This window comes from Lepidochelys kempii, chromosome 2 (assembly GCF_965140285.1).
Source record: "Lepidochelys kempii isolate rLepKem1 chromosome 2, rLepKem1.hap1, whole genome shotgun sequence".
NCBI classification, from domain to species: domain Eukaryota; kingdom Metazoa; phylum Chordata; order Testudines; family Cheloniidae; genus Lepidochelys; species Lepidochelys kempii.
In genome coordinates this window covers 225081338-225100621 of record NC_136381.1, presented here as the reverse complement: position 1 = coordinate 225100621, position 19284 = coordinate 225081338, and the positions used below count along the sequence as shown (strand labels likewise).

The window sequence follows — 19284 nt, the reverse complement described above, 5'->3', positions numbered from 1 at the left end:
GTTTCCTACTCTTGTGACCTCAGGTGGTGGTAAGGGTGGAAGACTTAGGGTACACATGATGCAGGTAGCCAGTGTTTTTTACCATGTTGTCTAGAGCTCTTATCAGGGCTAAACAGTAGTAAAAACACCAGCTATTAACCTGTCTAGACTAGGATTCCACCACTGCACTCAGGCCGTGGTGGAAAACTTCCAGGATAAAGGCCCAGATCTTCAAAGGTAGTTAGGTGCCTAATTCCCATTCCAGTCATGAAGGATCTGGGCCTAAGAGACTAGTGGAGATGCATCCCTGAGAGACATTTCACTGCCCCTGACGCCTTCAGCTTCAGAATAGTGGACGGGTTATATTGAAAGAAGGGGGCAGGATCTGCTTGACTTGCTGCACGTGCCATATTTCTAGCAGACTGTGATGACAGAGGAAATGCTTTAAGGCATAAAAGTGGATAAGATATGGTATACTTCAGCTCAAATTTAAGCTACTTCAAATGCTGTACCTATGTATTCTATTAAACAATTGTCTATGAAAGTAGCAATGTATGTCTATATAACAAGACAATGTAAGAAGTTTGTTTCAGATAATATTTTGAAATTGTTTTACAGGTAGTGTTAAAATTTGTTCACAAATACTGTACATGTATTAAAGGAGGAAGTTGTCCTGCCTCTCTATTTTTTAAACAGCTGCAAACCTCCTTTCTTAGATTCTTCATATAGAATTGAGGCTACATCTCACCCTTTATATTCATGTTAAAGCTAATTGTTGGTAGGATTGTCATTGTAAATGCATTTAGTTCCAGCTGTAAAAGTTAAGATTTACCTTTTTTTTTTTTTACTGCACTTCTACTGAGTTTTTTATATTACACCACAGCTTGAATTTTTGTAAGTGATTTTCCTTAGCCTTATTCTAATATTTTGCCTCACACTGTTCCTTTTCTCATTTCATGCTGAAAAGGATTTTGCATATGAAAGCCCAATGAACTGGAGTAGATAAGAAAATATTCTTCAGGATTCAGACAGTAATGGTGCTTTCCTCCCAGCATGAGTTGTGAATCTGTCACAAGATACTGCAAGATAACAGATTTCAGTTTTACATGTGTAATGTTAAAAAAAGCATAAGAATAATTCACCTGACCCAGAAACTAAGTAGTGATTTGCAAGATTTGAGTTTATGGACCCAGGTACTTTTCCACAGAGCTGATCAAGTGACTCATGGAACACTTTTTTGTGGCTCTAGCCCATATGTGTGAATTGTCTGATCAATAAAAACAAACAGTTTGAAAAGACCAGTTTTTACAAATTTCTGTTGCTGATTAGTCTGCAATTTGTGTTTACTTTGGCTGGCTGTTTCTACTCCCCACGTGGAGCGTTTTAAACTAATTCTACTTGGCCAACACCAAAAGCCTCTTAATAGGTGTAGATATTTATATAAAGAGACGTGCCCCAGGCAGTCATGTACATCTCTCCTGATATGGAAGCTGTTCCATACCCCTAATCATTTTTGTTGCCTTTCTCTGTACCTTTTCCAATTCCAATATATCTTTTTGATATGGGGTGACCAGATCTGCATGCACTATTCAAGATGTGGGTGTACCATGGATTTATAGAGGCAATATATTTTCTGTCTTATTCTCTCTCTTTCCTAATGATTCCCAACATTGTTAGCTTTTTTGACTGTAGCTGCACATTGCGTGAATGTTTTCAGAGAACTGTACACAAATGACTCCAAGATCTCTTTCTTGAGTAGCAGCAGCTAGTTTAGACCCCCACGTTTTATATGTATCGTTGGGATTACGTTTTCCAATGTGCATTACTTTGCATTTATCAACATTGAATTTCATCTGCCATTTTGTTACCCGGTTTTGTGAGATCCCTTTGTAACTCTTCACAGTCTGCTTTAGACTTAACTATATTGAGTAGTTTTGTATCATCTGCAAATTTGGCCACCTCACTGTTTACCCCTTTTCCCAGATCATTTAGGAATATGTCGAATAGCACTGGTCCCAGTACAGACATCTGGGAGACACCACTATTTACCTCTCTCCATTCTGAAAACTGACCATTTATTCCTACTCTTTGTTTCGTATCTTGTAACCAGTTTTTGATTCCCGAGAGGACCTTCCCTCTTATCCCATGACAACTTACTTTGCTTAAGAACCTTTGGAGAAGGACCTTGTCAAAAGCTTTCTCAAAATCTTAAGTACACTATATCCACTGGATCCTCCTTGTCCACATGCTTGTGACCCCCTCAAAGAATTCTAGTAGATTGGTGAGGCATGATTTCCCTTTATAAAAACCCCTGTTGACTCTTCCCCAACAAATTATGTTCATCTATGCACCTGATGATTCTGTTCTTTACTATAGTTTCAACCAATTTTTCCCAGTACTAAAGTTAGGACTGTAAGTGCTGGGATTGCCTCCCGAGCCTTTTTTAAAAATTTGTCTCACATTAGCTATCCTCCGGTCCTCTGGTACAGAAGCCGATTTAAATAATAGGTAACAAAACATAGTTAGTAGTTCTGCAATTTCACATTTGATTTCCTTCAGAACTCTTGGGTGAATACCATCTGGTCCTGGTGACTTATTAACTGTTTGTGTAATCTGTTCCAACACCTCCTCTAATGATGACACCTCAATCTAGGACAGTTCCTCAGATTTGTCACCTAAAAAGAATGGCTCAGGTTGGGAAATCTCTCATGTCCTCAGCCATGAAGACCACTGCAAAGACTTCATTTAGTTTCTCCGTAATGGCCTTATCTCCCTTGAATGCTCTTTTAGCATCTTGATCATCAAGTGGCCCTACAGGTTGTTTAGCAGGCTTCCTGCTTGTGGTGTTCTCAAAAAAGATTTTGCTATTACTTTTTGACTAGCTGTTCTTCAAGGGGTTTTTTCCTTCCTAATTACATGTTTACACTTCATTTGCCAGAGTTTATGCTCCTTTCTATTTTCCTCAATAGGTTTAACTTCCACTTTTTCAAGGATGCATTTTTGCTGCTCACTGCTTCTTTTAATTTGTTGTTTAGCCTTGGTGACATGGTCCTCTTGTGTTTTTTAATTTGGAGTGTACATTTAAGTTGAGCCTCTATTATGGTGTCTTTAAAAAGTTTCCATGCAGCTTGCACGGATTTTACTTTTGGCACTGTATCTTCTAATTTCTGTTTCATTAACTTTCTCATTTTTGTGTAGTTTCCTTTTCTGAAATTAAATGCTACTGTGGTGGGTTGCTGTTGTTTTATTAAGTTATGGTCACTATTATCAAGTGGTTCAACTGTATTCACCTCTTGGACCAGATCCTTAGGACTAAATCAAGAATTGCCTCTCCCCTAGCTGCTCCAAGGAGTCATTTAAGGTGTCAAGAAACTTTGTCTCTGCCTCTCCTCCTGAGGTGACATGTATCCAGTCAGTTGGGGGATAGCTGAAATCCCCCCTTATTGAGTTGATTTTATAGCCTCTAATCTCCCTGAGCAGTGCACAGTCACTATCACCATCCTAATCAGGTGGTTGGTAATATATCCATATTGCTATAGTCTTACATAAGAATGGCCATAATGGGTCAGACCAAAAGGTCCATCTAGCCCAGTATCCTGTCTTCTGACAGTGGCCAATGTCAGGTGCCCCAGAAGGAATAAACAGAACAGGTTGTCATCAAGTGATCCATTCCCTGTTGCCCATTCCCAGCTTCTGTCAAACAGAGGCTAGGGCCACCATCCCTGCCCATCCTGGCTGATAGCCATTGATGGACCTATCCTTCATAAACTTATCTGTGTCTTATTATTCAAGCATGGAATTACTATCCATAGGGATTCTATGGTACAGTTTGGTTCATTTAAGATTTTTACTTCATTTGATTCTATGCTTTCTTTCACATATAGTGACATATAGGTAGATGGACATGGCCAGAGGAAAACTCTTTAAATAATGCAACTTTTTTGAAGTCTTATGTTAAAACAGTACGCGTTACAGGAGTTTTCTCTTGTTATGCTGTGTGTCAAAAGGTATGCAACTGACATGATAAATTGAGCACCAGCAAGAACTTCTAATTCTAACTCAATTTCTGTCTACATTATGTAGCTCACAGCTGCTCAGGTAACTGTAGCCAGGCAGAAGCCATGCTGAAATTAGGCTGGGGCAGCAGGACTAACCCTCCTGCTCTGGAGGATACACTCAGGACAAGAGCAAGTTCAGTCCCATTCTCCATTACCTTAGGCCTTGTGCTGCAGAATGTCAGCACAATTTTGTTGTGCTGAGGGAGGGAGAAGCAAAGAGGAGACAGTTCAGGAGCATGGATCCTTGCATGGTATACATTCCTGTTCCTTGTGACAATGCAGATGGCATAAGGACAAAGATCCAGCGTGCTGTTGATCATCCCTAAAGCCTTTGGGGATTGTATTCTAGGAGTCAGTGTGCAAGACAACCGAGGGGCAGAGTTTCTGTAGATTAAGAAACCATTAAAAAACAATTTTCTGCACCAAAGATCAGTGTTCCATTGGAAAGAAATGATAGCAAATGTTTACCATAACTGGGTGAGATTAAGTCAGTGCCAATGCCAAAATCAAGTAAGGGAAACCCAATGGTAATTGGTCAGATACAGAAAAGCTGTCCCCTAATTGACCATTCTATTGCAAACTTTATAAAAAGATACATTTAAGTTTCCTTGTACAAACATAGTGGTCCAGTTTCATCCTTGGTGGAACTCCAGTGAAGTCAATGATTTTCTCCAGGATGAGTTTAGCCCTACATTGTGTTGTAATGTCAATGAGAGGGCAGGGGAGGAGGGAGGAGTTTAGAGATGAAGTCTGAAAAGAGAGATAAAGGAATAAAGACACACAAAGTCTCTTTTTCCAGAGGGCAGGAACTGCAGAGAAAATTCTTCCACCAGCCAGCAGCAAGATTGTTGGAGGCAGATAGAAGGTAGCAGTAATGAGCTTTTCTGAGGTAAACTAGAATAAGATCGTGGATAATTTTTAATTGAATGTGGAAGCCAAGAGACATTCAAGATGCTGTAAGCTTTCATGAGAAGTAACAAGTGAAGCATACTCACAAATGATCATATGATGGCACAAAGAATCCTGAAGGCCAACAGCATCAGGAGCATAATCATGAGGATTCCAGGTGCCATGGTAAAGTCCCACTAATGATAAAAATGTGACAAACTCAATTTTCTTAACTACCACATCAAATCAGCACCCACTCACCTGCTGCCCCCATGTAGGATAAAGGGAACAAGAAGTCAGAGTTAGCCTTTAGGACACAGATAAGTGCCACCAAGTCTTGCCAGGAGTACAGAGCAGAAGAGGGGCAAAACTAGGAATAGCAACTCTAAGACAGGAATTCCCTACCTAAATGTAATGCTGAAACAATCTCAATGTAGTATTTGCTTCCCTCCACATCTGAAAGTGCTTGAGGAAGATTCCAAGTTCAACCTGTGGAAAAGCAGCCCCTGGTAGTACTATCATGAGGAGGAGACAGGGCAGAAGTATGGAGTAGCTGAAAAGGTCCTGTGCCTGCAATGTTCCCAAAAGATCTGAGGAGGTATGCCCCTACTATTTACATATGGGAGAACCCATATCCCAAGGGAAGAACTCACAGGAAATTCCATGAGTTGAAACTCACCAAGAATCCTGTCTTCATTCAGAGGTGGAAGTATCCCAAAAGGGCACTACAATGGATTGAAGGGACTAGTATTGCCGCATTTGAAGTATAGTTAGTTTGAAGCATAATGGTATTACAGCAGTGACGGTAAATTACTAAATTGCTCTGGCACTTTAATCTCGCAGTTTGCAGCTTGGAAGAGTTCCCTTACAAATGTTTTACTACCTGTCAATTACAGTCCATGCTGGTTGCTGCTGGGAGTCAGCATTTGCTTGTAGTTACTGCAGCTGCTTCTACTGTAGCTGTGAGAATATATTTTAAAATAAAGTCGCACATCAAAAATGTAATTTAGCATTTGAGTCATAGCTCATTAGTGGTTGGATACTTTTGTCTGAAAAGCAAAACATGAATTGTCCTGAAGCCACGAATGGAGTTGCACCTACAGACCATATCACTGCGTCAGCACCAGAGGTTGAAACTCAAGCGCACAGCAGAATCTCAGTGAAATGCAGTTAAGCTGGTACAATCAATTGAAAGTCTGGTCAATGACTAATACTTTCTCCAAGCATGAACCCTTCAAGAATGGTCTAACAATAAAGCTGCTAGCTCTGCTTATTATTAAGGTTGCCCAACACGTCTCATAAGACCCTGGTTTTGGTGATTTATAACTTAAGTAAAATTTTTAACAATTTTGACAGAAATATTCCATGGCCAGTTCTCTACCTCAGCCTCATTGTGATAGTTTGTTTTAATTTCAGCCAAAACAGTTCAGCTGTTTCCAAGAACAAGATCGGGGAAAATACATTTTGCCCCTGTTAAGTTCTGGTCACCTTTTCTTTGAGAAGTTATATACCCCTGGGACTTGAAATGTGACAAGCTCCTGGGCCCAGGATTGTGCTTTTGCTGTACCTGTGAAAATCTACTCAAGCTTAGCCAAGTTATAAGCCTTTGAAAAATTTCAAGTTGTATGTGCTCAACAGAGACTTGCACAAATTTAACAGATTCTGTCCTCTCTGACCTTGCTCCAGCCTTTCAACTCCTAGTGCTGACCAGACAGCATACGCGCCAGCCCCACAGGCAAAGGGTTAGAGATTTGCCCCCCAATCCCACCTGATCCTCCTCCCTTTCAGGCACCACCCCCACCAGCCTGACCCCAACTGGCCCATTAGCCCCTATATGCACCCCCTCCATATCTGGGTGAGTGGCGTTGCAACTTGGCATGGAGGGTTGCAGCATTACTCAGGTTTGACTGAGCCAAAGAGTGGCTGGGCCATGACCCGAGGTGGGTCCTCCAGTCCAGGGCTAAGCCAGACCTTTCTGTAACACTGCAGTTCTGAGCTGGGACCAGGGAGTCTGTCTCGCCTGTGCTCTCAATGACCTCCCTGCTGGCACCCTGGCAGCATAGGGGAGGAATCCATCTGATTAGAATGCAGAGAGGATAAAAGCCTGACCTGGGAAGTGGAGGACAGAGAAAGGAGTAGAGATAAGTACTCTGGTGAGACTGGGACTGGATGAGGTGGAGGGGGAAAAAGAGAAACACCCATACTGGGGAAGGAGATTTGAACTAGGAATCAGTGGGGTGGAGTGGAGAGGGAGGAGAGACATCTGACAAGGAGCTGCAGTCTTGGAGGTACAGACTTTTGGGGCAAAGACACTGGGATGAGGAGCCTGGGGGGGTTGGGAAGAGAAGAGCCAAAGCAGATGAGGAGCTGGGTGGGGAAGAACAAGAAATGGGAGAAGCAGCCTGCGGAATCAAGATGGGGGGGGGGAGATAGGCAAGGAAAATTGTATTGGGACAAAGAGCCAGGTATGGGGAAGAGACAGGACTGGGACAGGCTGGAGGAAAAGGGCACAAATGTCGGTGCCCACTAAAGACCACTAGAGCCTGGGACAGAACTGAAGATTTCTGACTCACTCTTCCGCTGTCAGCAAATATCTGTGAAACCCACTGACAGAATGTGTTTCATTCCCCTCTAGTGCTGGTCCACATAAACAATGACCTATAGTCTTATGTAAAATAAATATAAATTAAAGAATGTTACCTTAAGTTTGGTTAAGGAAATATATGTGTTGTAAAGAAAGGCCCTGACTAGCAAGCAGAAGGAAGGCCTTGAAAATGAGTGATAAGACCAGAAGAAATGAAGTATGGAGGCTGTCTGGTTCAAAAAATAAAGGAAAGTGTTTTGGGGTTTTTTTAAGAAAAACAAACACACAAAAACAAAGAGGGCCTCTGAACAAAAGGGGTGACTGCCCATGGTTTTAAATAAGACAAAGAGAATTTATCTTAAAGTTAGCCAAGTACTCTGAAAAATAAGGCTTTAGTCATCTCAAATGATCTGGAGAAAGGGGTAAACAGTGAAGTGGCAAAATTTGCCAATGATACAAAACCACTCACGATAGTTAAGTCCAAAGCCAAGAGTTACAAAGACTGTGAAGGGATCTCACCAAACTGGGTGTCAAGGTTCCTCCCCCACTCTGAACTCTAGGGTATAGATGTGGGGACCTGCATGAAAACCTCCTAAGCTTACCTTCACCAGCTTAGGTTAAAACTTCCCCAAGGTACAAATTAATTTTATCCCTTGTCCCTGGATCTCCACTGCCACCACCAAACTCTAACTGGGTTTACTGGGAAACGTAGTTTGGACACGTCTTTCCCCCCAAAATCCTCCCAACCCTTGCACCCCACTTCCTGGGAAAGGTTTGGTAAAAATCCTCACCAATTTGCATAGGTGACCACAGACCCAAACCCTTGGATCTGAGAACAATGAAAAAGCATTCAGTTTTCTTACAAGACAACTTTTTTAATAGAAGTAAAGAAATCCCCTCTGTAAAATCAGGATGGTAGATATCTTACAGGGTAATTAGATTCAAAACAGAGAATCCCACTAGGCAAAACCTTAAGTTACAAAAAAGACACACAGACAGGAATAGTCATTCTATTCAGCACAGTTCTTTTCTCAGCCATTTAAAGAAATCATAATCTAACACATACCTAGCTAGATTACTTACTAAAGTTCTAAGACTCCATTTCTGGTCTATCCCCGGTAAAAGCAGCATACAGACAACCCCAGACTCTTTTTTTCTCTCCCTCCTCCCAGCTTTTGAAAGTATCTTGTCTCCTCATCGGTCATTTTGGTCAGGTGCCAGCGAGGTTACCTTTAGCTTCTTAACCCTTTTCAGGTGAGAGGATTTTTCCTCTGGCCAGGAGGGATTTTAAAGGGGTTTACCCTTCCCTTTATATTTATGACACTGGGTGACTAAATTTCATCTGCCATTTTGTTGCCCAATGTTGATAAATACAAAGTAATGCACACTGGAAAACACAGACCCCATCATTTTATATGTATGGTGGGGATTAAATTAGCGTTACCACTCAAGAAAGATGTTGAAGTCATCATGGATAAGTCTCTGAAAAACATCCACTCAATGTGCCGCAGCAAAAAGCTAACAATGTTGGGAATCATTAGGAAAGAGAGAATAACAAAGAAAATATCATATTGCCTCTATAAATCCATGGAATACCCATATCTTGAATATTGGGTGCAGATCTGGTTTCCCCATCTCAAAAAAGATATACTGGAATTGGAAAAGGTACAGAAAAGGGCAACAAAAATGAACAGCTCCCATATAAGAAGAGATTAAAAAAACTGGGAATTTTCAGCCTGGAAAAGAAACAACTAAGGAGGGATATGATACAGGTCTATAAAATCATGAGTGGTGTGAAGTAAATAAGGAAGTGGTTTTTTATTCTCATAACACAAGAACTAGGGGATACCAAATTAAATTAATAAGCAGCAGGTTTAAAACAAACAAAAGAAAGTATTTCTTCACACAACACACAGTCAACCTGGTGAACTCTTTGCCAGAGGATGTTGTGAAGGCCAAGAAACTAACATGGTTCAAAAATGAACTAGGTAAGTTCATGGAGAATAGGTCCATCAATGGCTATTAGCCAGGATGGGCAAGGATGCAAAACCATGCTCTGAAGTGTTCCTAGCCTCTTTGCCAGAAGCTGGGAATGGGCAACAAGGGATGGATAACTAGATGATTACCTGTTCTGTTCATTTCCTCTGAATCACCTGGCATTGGCCATGTCACGGTTCCTCCCCCACTCTGAACTCTAGGGTACAGATGTGGGGACCTGCATGAAAAACCTCCTAAGCTTATCTTTACCAGCTTAGGTCAAAACTTCCCCAAGGTACAAAATATTACACCTTGGACTGGCCGCTACCACCACCAAACTAATACTGGTTACTGGGGAAGAGCTGTTTGGACGCGTCCTTCCCCCCAAAATACTTCCCAAAACCTTGCACCCCACTTCCTGGACAAGGTTTGGTAAAAAGCCTCACCAATTTGCTTAGGTGACTACAGATCCAGACCCTTGGATCTTAAGAACAATGAACAATCCTCCCAACACTTGCACCCCCCCTTTCCTGGGAAATGTTGGATAAAAAGCCTCACCAATTTGCATAGGTGACCACAGACCCAAACCCTTGGATCTGAGAACAATGAAAAAGCATTCAGTGTTTTACAAGAAGACTTTTAATAAAAAATAGAAGTAAATAGAAATAAAGGAATCCCCCCTGTAAAATCAGGATGGTAGATATCTTACAGGGTAATTAGATTCAAAAACATAGAGAACCCCTCTAGGCAAAACCTTAAGTTACAAAAAAGATACACAGACAGAAATAGTTATTCTATTCAGCACAATTCTTTTCTCAGCCATTTAAAGAAATCATAATCTAACACATACCTAGCTAGATTACTTACTAAAAGTTCTAAGACTCCATTCCTGTTCTGTCCCCGGCCAAAGACGACTACAGACAGACACAGACCCTTTGTTTCTCTCCCTCCTCCCAGCTTTTGAAAGTATCTTGTCTCCTCATTGGTCATTTTGGTCAGGTGCCAGCGAGGTTACCTTTAGCTTCTTAACCCTTTACAGGTGAGAGGAGCTTTCCCCTGGCCAGGAGGGATTTCAAAGGGGTTTACCCTTCCCTTTATATTTATGACACGCCCCCCAAATCTCAGCTAGGGTGAAACACTGGCTGGGATTTCTTCCTGGAGCTCTAGGAAAACAGAGTTAATAAGACACATGCATCTCTAAATATACTACCAAGTACATAAAGACTAACAATATTTTCCACATCTCAAGGACGATTTTAACCAGTTGATTCTCGGAAACTTTCACGGGAGAGTGCATCAGCCACTTTGTTAGAAGCTCCTGAGATGTGTTGGATGTCGAAATCAAAATCTTGGAGAGCTAAACTCCACCGAAGAAGGTTTTTGTTAGTTTCTTTGACGGTGTGAAGCCACTTTAGTGCAGCATGGTCGGTTTGCAGGTGGAAACGCCGTCCCCAAACATATGGGCGTAGCTTTTCCAGAGCGTAGACAATGGCATAACATTCTTTTTCAGTGACTGACCAGTTGCTTTCCCTCTCAGACAGTTTTTTGCTGAGAAACACTACAGGGTGGAATTCTTGATCAGGTCCTTTCTGCATTAAAACTGCTCCCACACCACGCTCGGATGCATCTGTGGTTACTAGGAACGGTTTGTCAAAGTCTGGGGCCCTTAGTACAGGGTCAGACATGAGTGTCGCTTTAAGCTTGTTAAAGGCCTTCTGACACTTTCCGGTCCACTGAACAGCATTTGGCTGTTTCTTTTTGGTTAGGTCTGTCAGTGGGGCAGCGATTTGGCTGTAGTGCGGTACAAATCGTCTGTAATAACCGGCCAAGCCTAAGAAGGATTGAACCTGTTTCTTTGACTTTGGGACAGGCCACTTTTGGATAGCATCCACTTTGGCCTGTAGGGGGCTGATAGTTCCTTGACCCACCTGGTGTCCAAGGTAAGTCACTCTGTTTAGGCCTATTTGACACTTCTTAGCCTTAACAGTTAGTCCTGCCTCCCTTATGCGCTCAAGGACTTTTTGTAGATGTTCCAGGTGGTCTGCCCAGGAATCCGAAAATATGGCCACATCGTCAAGGTAGGCGACTGCATATTCTCCTAATCCTGCTAGGAGACCATCTACAAGTCTTTGGAAAGTGGCGGGTGCATTTCGCAGCCCGAAAGGGAGTACATTAAATTCATACAGCCCGAGATGTGTGATGAAGGCTGACCTTTCCTTGGCAGATTCATCTAGCGGTACCTGCCAGTACCCCTTGGTTAAGTCCAAGGTAGAGATGAACTGGGCCCGTCCCAGTTTCTCTAATAGTTCATCTGTGCGTGGCATTGGATAGTTGTCTGGGCGAGTTACAGCATTTAGCTTACGGTAGTCCACGCAAAAACGTATTTCCCCATCTGGTTTGGGAACTAGAACCACTGGAGATGCCCATGCACTTTCAGAGGGGCGGATTACACCCATCTGTAACATATCCTGGATCTCCCGTTCTATAGCAGTTTTAGCTTGAGGAGACACCCGGTAAGGTTGAACCCTAATTGGGTGAGCATTACCTGTGTCAATGGAGTGGTATGCCCGTTCAGTCAGTCCTGGGGTGGCTGAGAACGTTGGCGCGTAGCTAGTGCACAGCTCCTGGATCTGCTGTCGCTGCATACGCCCAAGGGTCATGGAGAGGTTCACCTCTTCCACACCACCAGCACATTTCCCTTCGTAGTAAACATCTTCAGGCCACTCAGCGTCGTCTACTCCCTGGGCTGTAAACTGACAAACCTGTAATTCTCTGGAATAAAAGGGCTTTAGAGAATTAATATGGTACACCTTAGGCTTTCGGTTGGAGGTGGGGAATGCTATGAGATAATTAACAGCTCCCAGGCGCTCCTGGACCATGAATGGCCCTTCCCACGATGCTTCCATTTTATGGGCCTGGAGCGCCCTTAAGACCATGACCTGGTCTCCTACTTTGAAGGAACGCTCTCTGGCATGTTTATCATACCAGGCTTTTTGCTCTTTTTGAGCATCCTGTAAGTTTTCTCTAGCAAGGGCTAAAGAGGTTCGGAGGGTGTTTTGTAGGTTGGTTACAAAGTCCAGAATGTTAGTTCCTGGAGAAGGTGTAAATCCCTCCCATTGCTGCTTCACCAACTGCAATGGCCCCTTAACCTCACGGCCATATACAAGTTCAAATGGGGAAAACCCTAAACTGGGATGTGGTACAGCTCTGTAGGCAAAGAGCAACTGCTGCAATACTAGGTCCCAATCATTGGAGTGCTCATTTACGAATTTACGTATCATGGCCCCCAAAGTTCCATTAAACTTCTCCACCATGCCATTTGTTTGATGATGGTAAGGAGTGGCAACCAAGTGATTTACCCCATGAGCTTCCCAAAGGTTTTTCATAGTTCCTGCCAGGAAATTAGTCCCTGCATCTGTGAGGATGTCGGAGGGCCAACCTACCCTGGCAAAAATGTCTGCTAGTGCCTGGCACACACTTTTAGCCCTGGTGTTGCTTAGAGCTACTGCTTCCGGCCATCGGGTGGCAAAATCCATGAAAGTCAGTATGTACTGCTTTCCTCTGGGTGTCTTTTTCGGAAAAGGACCCAGAATATCCACAGCTACTCGCTGAAATGGAACTTCAATGATGGGGAGTGGCTGGAGAGGAGCTTTGACCTGGTCTTGGGGTTTTCCCACTCTTTGGCACACCTCACAAGACTGGACATAGGTAGAAACATCCTTGCCCATTCCCTCCCAGTGGAATGACCCCCCCAAACGGTCTTTGGTCCTGTTCACCCCAGCATGGCCACGAGGGTGATCATGGGCTAAGCTCAAGAGCTTGGCCCGGTATTTCGTTGGAACTACCAACTGTCTCTGAGGATGCCAGTCTTCCTGGTGTCCCCCAGAAAGAGTTTCCTTGTATAAAAGTCCTCTTTCTACCACAAACCTGGATCGATTAGAAGAGCTGAGAGGCGGTGGTTTGCTCCGTGCCGCCGTCCACGCTCTCTGGAGGCTTTCATCTGCTTCCTGTTCGGTCTGGAACTGTTCCCTTGATGCTGGAGACATCAGTTCCTCATTGGATTGGGGACATAGGCTTGGTCCCTCTGGAAGCGATATAGGGGATGGAGCTGTTTCTGTTGACTGTGAACCGCTCTCCGCTGGTGCACTATGTTGGGATTCAGGCTCCAGCTGAGCCTCTTGTGTAGGGTTATCGGCTGCTGCCAGTTCAGGTTCGGTGGGGCCCTCTGGTGTTGAGGTTGCAAGTACTGGATTCAGTGCTGGCACGGGGTCTGGTGTTGGTTGGTTGGCTGGTTCCGGTTCTGGGACTGGTTCCGTCTGGTCTCTGGGACTGGATCCACTACTGCTGTTGCAGACATTGGCCTGGGGTCCGGGTCCATCACCTCTGACTGGGTCCTGATAGAAGTTTCCGGAACAGCGCTAGGCCTCACGGCTTGTTTAGCCTGGCTGCGGGTGACCATTCCCACCCTCTTGGCCTGCTTCACATGATTGGCCAAGTCTTCCCCCAACAGCATGGGGATGGGATAATCATCATAGACTGCAAAAGTCCACATTCCTGACCAGCCCTTGTACTGGACAGGCAACTTGGCTGTAGGCAAATTGAAAGAGTTGGACTTGAAGGGTTGAATCGTCACTTGGATCTCTGGGTTGATTAAATTGGGGTCCACTAAGGAAGCATGGATAGCTGACACTTGTGCTCCGGTGTCCCTCCACGCGGTGACCTTCTTCCCGCCCACACTCACAGTTTCCCTCCGCTCCAAGGGTATCTGGGAGGTATCTGGGCCTGTGGACCTCTGGTGTGATTCCGGTGCAATGAACTGTAATCTGTTGGGGTTCTTGGGGCAGTTGGCCTTTACATGCCCCAGCTCGTTACATTTAAAACATCGTCCAGCTGACGGGTCACCGGGGCGAGGTGGGTTGCTGGAGAACGGGGTGGTGGGACGATAAGGGGTCTGGAGGGTTCTTTGGGAGGTAGGTGGGGCTTTGGGCGGCCCCCGGTAATAGGGTGTGGTCTGGGGTGGTCCCTTCTGGTCTCCGCTCCAACTGCGACCAGTTTTCTTCTTCTCTGCCACCTCCACCCATCTGGCTCCAATCTCTCCTGCCTCGATTACAGTTTTGGGTTTCCCATCTAGGATGTATCTTTCTATTTCCTCAGGAACACCCTCTAAGAATTGTTCCATTTGCATTAGGAAGGGCAAATTTACTGGAGATTCAACACTTGCTCCTGATATCCAGGCATCCCAATGTTTCACAATGTGGTAGGCATGTCGGGTAAATGACATGTCTGGTTTCCACCTTAGGGCTCGGAACCTCCGACGAGACTGCTCGGGTGTTATCCCCATTCTGACTCTCGCCTTGGATTTAAACAGTTCATACTTGTTCATATGTTCTTTAGGCATTTCAGCTGCCACCTCAGCTAAGGGTCCACTGAGCTGCGGCCTCAGCTCTACCATGTATTGGTCAGTAGAGATGTTGTACCCAAGGCAGGCCCTTTCGAAGTTTTCTAAGAAGGCCTCAGTATCATCACCTGCCTTGTAGGTGGGGAACTTTCTGGGATGGGAAGTGGTACCTGGAGAAGGATTGCTAGGGTTTGTTGGTATATTCTGCTGGGCCTTTATCCTCTCCATCTCCTCCACATGCTTCCTTGCCTCCATTTCCCTCTTGTGGGCAGCCTCCTGTACCTCCTTCTCCAGCCGCATGAGTTCTATCTGTCTTTCATGTTCCTTTTGTTTTTCCTCAGCCTGAAATTTGGCTAATTCCAGCTGTAGTCGAGCCGAGGATTTGGCCATTCTAACCTCTCTGTTTTTAACTAACTTTACACCCGAGGTTTAGAAATAAACAAACAAACTTGGCTGTAAAATTTTGCTGTGCTGGAATAGAATACCTATTCTCTGATAGTGATTGTCAGCCTACAGAAAAAGACAATTCCCTTGTCTCTGCTCTGGGCCCAATTTAAAGCAAAAAACCTCCAACTACTTGGAAACCTGCTTACCCAGCCCAAAGAAAAAAAAAATTTCTTTTCAAACCTGTGCTCTTTGTAAACAAAAAAAAAAATCAAAATCCTAAAAAAAACCCTGCCACTTTTGTCTCCAGGCAAATGGGTAGAGCACACACCCCCTATTTACTTTTAGGAAGAAAAGAAAAAAAAACCTCTGGGTTGGAAGACTGTGAATTTCCCTGCAGGAGTTTAGTACCCTGCCTCCAGGCAAAGAAAACCTGCAATTCACAAGATAATCCCCTTTTGTCTCTGCTTGGCCACAAAGCAGAGAGAAACCAAGCTGCTTTCAGTTTCAAAGCTGCTTTCTGGTCTTCTTAAAAATTCCTTTTTAAAATCTGTACTTCTAGTTCAAAAAATCTCAACTGGATCTCAAAATGATTTCAGGTTAATCCCACCACTGTGCCACCATGTCACGGTTCCTCCCCCACTCTGAACTCTAGGGTACAGATGTGGGGACCTGCATGAAAAACCTCCTAAGCTTATCTTTACCAGCTTAGGTCAAAACTTCCCCAAGGTACAAAATATTACACCTTGGACTGGCCGCTACCACCACCAAACTAATACTGGTTACTGGGGAAGAGCTGTTTGGACGCGTCCTTCCCCCCAAAATACTTCCCAAAACCTTGCACCCCACTTCCTGGACAAGGTTTGGTAAAAAGCCTCACCAATTTGCTTAGGTGACTACAGATCCAGACCCTTGGATCTTAAGAACAATGAACAATCCTCCCAACACTTGCACCCCCCCTTTCCTGGGAAATGTTGGATAAAAAGCCTCACCAATTTGCATAGGTGACCACAGACCCAAACCCTTGGATCTGAGAACAATGAAAAAGCATTCAGTGTTTTACAAGAAGACTTTTAATAAAAAATAGAAGTAAATAGAAATAAAGGAATCCCCCCTGTAAAATCAGGATGGTAGATATCTTACAGGGTAATTAGATTCAAAAACATAGAGAACCCCTCTAGGCAAAACCTTAAGTTACAAAAAAGATACACAGACAGAAATAGTTATTCTATTCAGCACAATTCTTTTCTCAGCCATTTAAAGAAATCATAATCTAACACATACCTAGCTAGATTACTTACTAAAAGTTCTAAGACTCCATTCCTGTTCTGTCCCCGGCCAAAGACGACTACAGACAGACACAGACCCTTTGTTTCTCTCCCTCCTCCCAGCTTTTGAAAGTATCTTGTCTCCTCATTGGTCATTTTGGTCAGGTGCCAGCGAGGTTACCTTTAGCTTCTTAACCCTTTACAGGTGAGAGGAGCTTTCCCCTGGCCAGGAGGGATTTCAAAGGGGTTTACCCTTCCCTTTATATTTATGACAGGCCACTATCAGAAGACAGGATACTGGACTAAATAACCATTGGTGTGACCCAGTATAGCCATTTGTATGTAGAAAGACAGGGGAACTCCCATGAATATCTTTAAGTTATTATGCACACGTAAATACGCTGCACCACACACTGTTTATTGGATACTTGTGAGATTCCAATACAGGGTTGCTGTGTAGGAGACACATCACTGGTTTCCCCAAGAGGGAGGTCTCCATTTAAAAAAAGAAAAAAAGTTTACAAGCTAAGTGTCCTTTGGATCAGTTCCAAGGAAGCCAGAACAGGATGGGGGTCAAGGGGCCATGGTCCTCCCACTTTTTACAGGCAGAGAGGAGCGAGCAGGGGCTGGGGCCTCAGGGGGAAGGGTTGGTGTGGGGGCAGGGGCGGCACAGGGATAGGCCCACAGTTCAAGCGCCAGTGCCCCACACACCCTTTTAGGGACCTTCTGCCATTCCTGATCAGTTCCTTCCCTGCTCTCCCTTACAAGAGAGAGATCGGCTACCCACAGCACAAAGTCCAGGTTGGATATTCACCCTCCTACCTCTGCAGATAGTCTTTTCCAAGAATTGGATGGGCAGTTCCACAGCACTCTGGTATTCTAAGAGATTGTCCTTCCAGATAGGTATTTGGTGGCAATATAAGCACTTGAAATTCCTTCTTCACCTGGCTGCTGCTGGTAGACTGGGGGAGGCAAATCAGAACATAAGGCGAAGAACCTGCTGGATAACGCTTGCTCCAGCATTGGCCTCCCTGCTCTGAGGTTTGCTCTTGCTGTATGGTGTCTGTCTTCCATCTCCAGGATAACTTGCTGATTCATTTCTCTCCCTCTTCAGACATTAAAATCCTTTCTGCTCCTTCATGATAATTGAAACAAAAGCTGTTAGTGGCATTATATTCATGAGCAGAATATTTTAAACACCTGAATCAGTGAGTCGGGGGGGGGGGGGATACACCAGCCTTTAACTTTGTATTACCAAGACCATTTGTACATACACTTAATGGAAAAGCTGCACAATGCTTCTACATGACAGGAAAATACTGTTACAGATAAATAATTCATGTTTACCATAGTGAAGACCTGATCACTAAACACAACTATTAACACTGTCAAATTAAGACCTATTATTAACTTGCTTTTATTTTTCCCTGCTAAAGATCAGACTTTCTTTGTATTAGAGAACAAAAAAGACTGAGTCACTAACAGGAATAAGGAACCACCTTATACGAAACTACTGATCAATTTTCATCACATCTGATTTCTTTAGCTCAATTAAGAAATTATTTACTTGGTAGGGAGCGTTTACACAGAGCTAGATAAAGATCTTTGCTCCTTTTTGTGGGCCATGACAGTTTAAAAGTAAATGTGAGAAAAATAATTGGTTACTGTAGGTTTATTTGAAGCTGTGAAAACAAGACTGCTCAATTTTTCTCCATTATGTACAGCATTGTGAGCTAGGCTGTTGCCATAGTGAGAACAGTACTAGTGGTATAAAAGGGGCACAAAGTCATACAAATGTAAGACGTTATCAGAGTGAGATTAAACACCGTATGTTGCTCAATTCCAATAAAACTGGCTTCCAGCATGCCAGGTGTTTGCCGCAAAACCAAACACCTCTGCTAGGTGCTTGCTAAACATATGAAGACACAGCTTCTGCCCCAAAGCACTTAAACATGTGAGTAGCATGGGAAAGAATCAATCACACTTTAAGGTTATTCTGACCCCAGCAGTCCTCCTCCTGTGCTCTTACTAGCAGTTTAGTTTCTGGTAGGCATTACAGTGAAAGTGGATTATGGAGGAGCAGTGCCTTATGGATAAAATCAGGGGCATCATGGACAAGTGTGAAGTGAAGTGTCTGCAGTAATCAAAACAGTTCCGTGGCTTTTATATCCTTAGGGATGCCCAGGGCGGGCAGGTTTGTAGAAATTTTGGTGGTGCCCAGAACACCCAGAAACCACCACCCCCCAAACTCCCCACACACACCTGCCTAAGGCTCTGGGAGGGAGTTTTGGTGGGGGGGTGGGGTCTGGGGTTCAGGCGATTGGGGTGCCTGAGGGAGTGGGGATGCAGGCTCTGGGAGGGAGTTTGGGTGCAGAAGGGGTGAGAGTTTGGGTGCAGGGGGTGTGAGGGGTCAGGCTCTGGGAGGGAGTTTGGTGGGGGACGGGTCTGGGGTGCAGGCTCTGGGCTGGGGCAGGGCATTGGGGTGCAGGCGGGGTGCAGAGTGCAGGCTCTGGAAGGGAATTTGGGTGCAGGAGTGAGAGGTCGGGCTCTGGGAGGGAGTTTGGGTGGGGGAGGGGGTCTGGAGTGCAGGCTCTGGGAACAAGTTTGGGTGCTGGGTGCAGGCTCTGGGCAGCGGTGCAGGGAGGGAGTTTGGGGACAAAAGTAGGTGCAGGAGGGGGTGAGGGGTGCAGGCTCTGGAAGTGGATGGGGGGGTTCGATGCTCACCTGGGGCACCCCCTCCCGCAGCGA

General features: G+C 44.3%; 1 protein-coding gene across 9 annotated transcripts in view; it reads left to right on the top strand.

Moving 5' to 3' along the window:
* The window catches only part of ANKIB1 (ankyrin repeat and IBR domain containing 1), a 154559-nt gene extending 153282 nt beyond the window's left edge, over positions 1–1277 (top strand). For all 9 annotated transcript variants that reach the window (XM_073333976.2, XM_073333978.2, XM_073333979.2 and 6 more), the window contains one exon: positions 947–1277. In XM_073333976.2, the coding sequence (XP_073190077.1) occupies positions 947–985 (39 nt within the window). In that variant the 3' untranslated portion in view covers positions 986–1277. The remainder of the gene's footprint in view (positions 1–946) is intronic.
* Positions 1278–19284: the final 18007 nt, after the last annotated feature.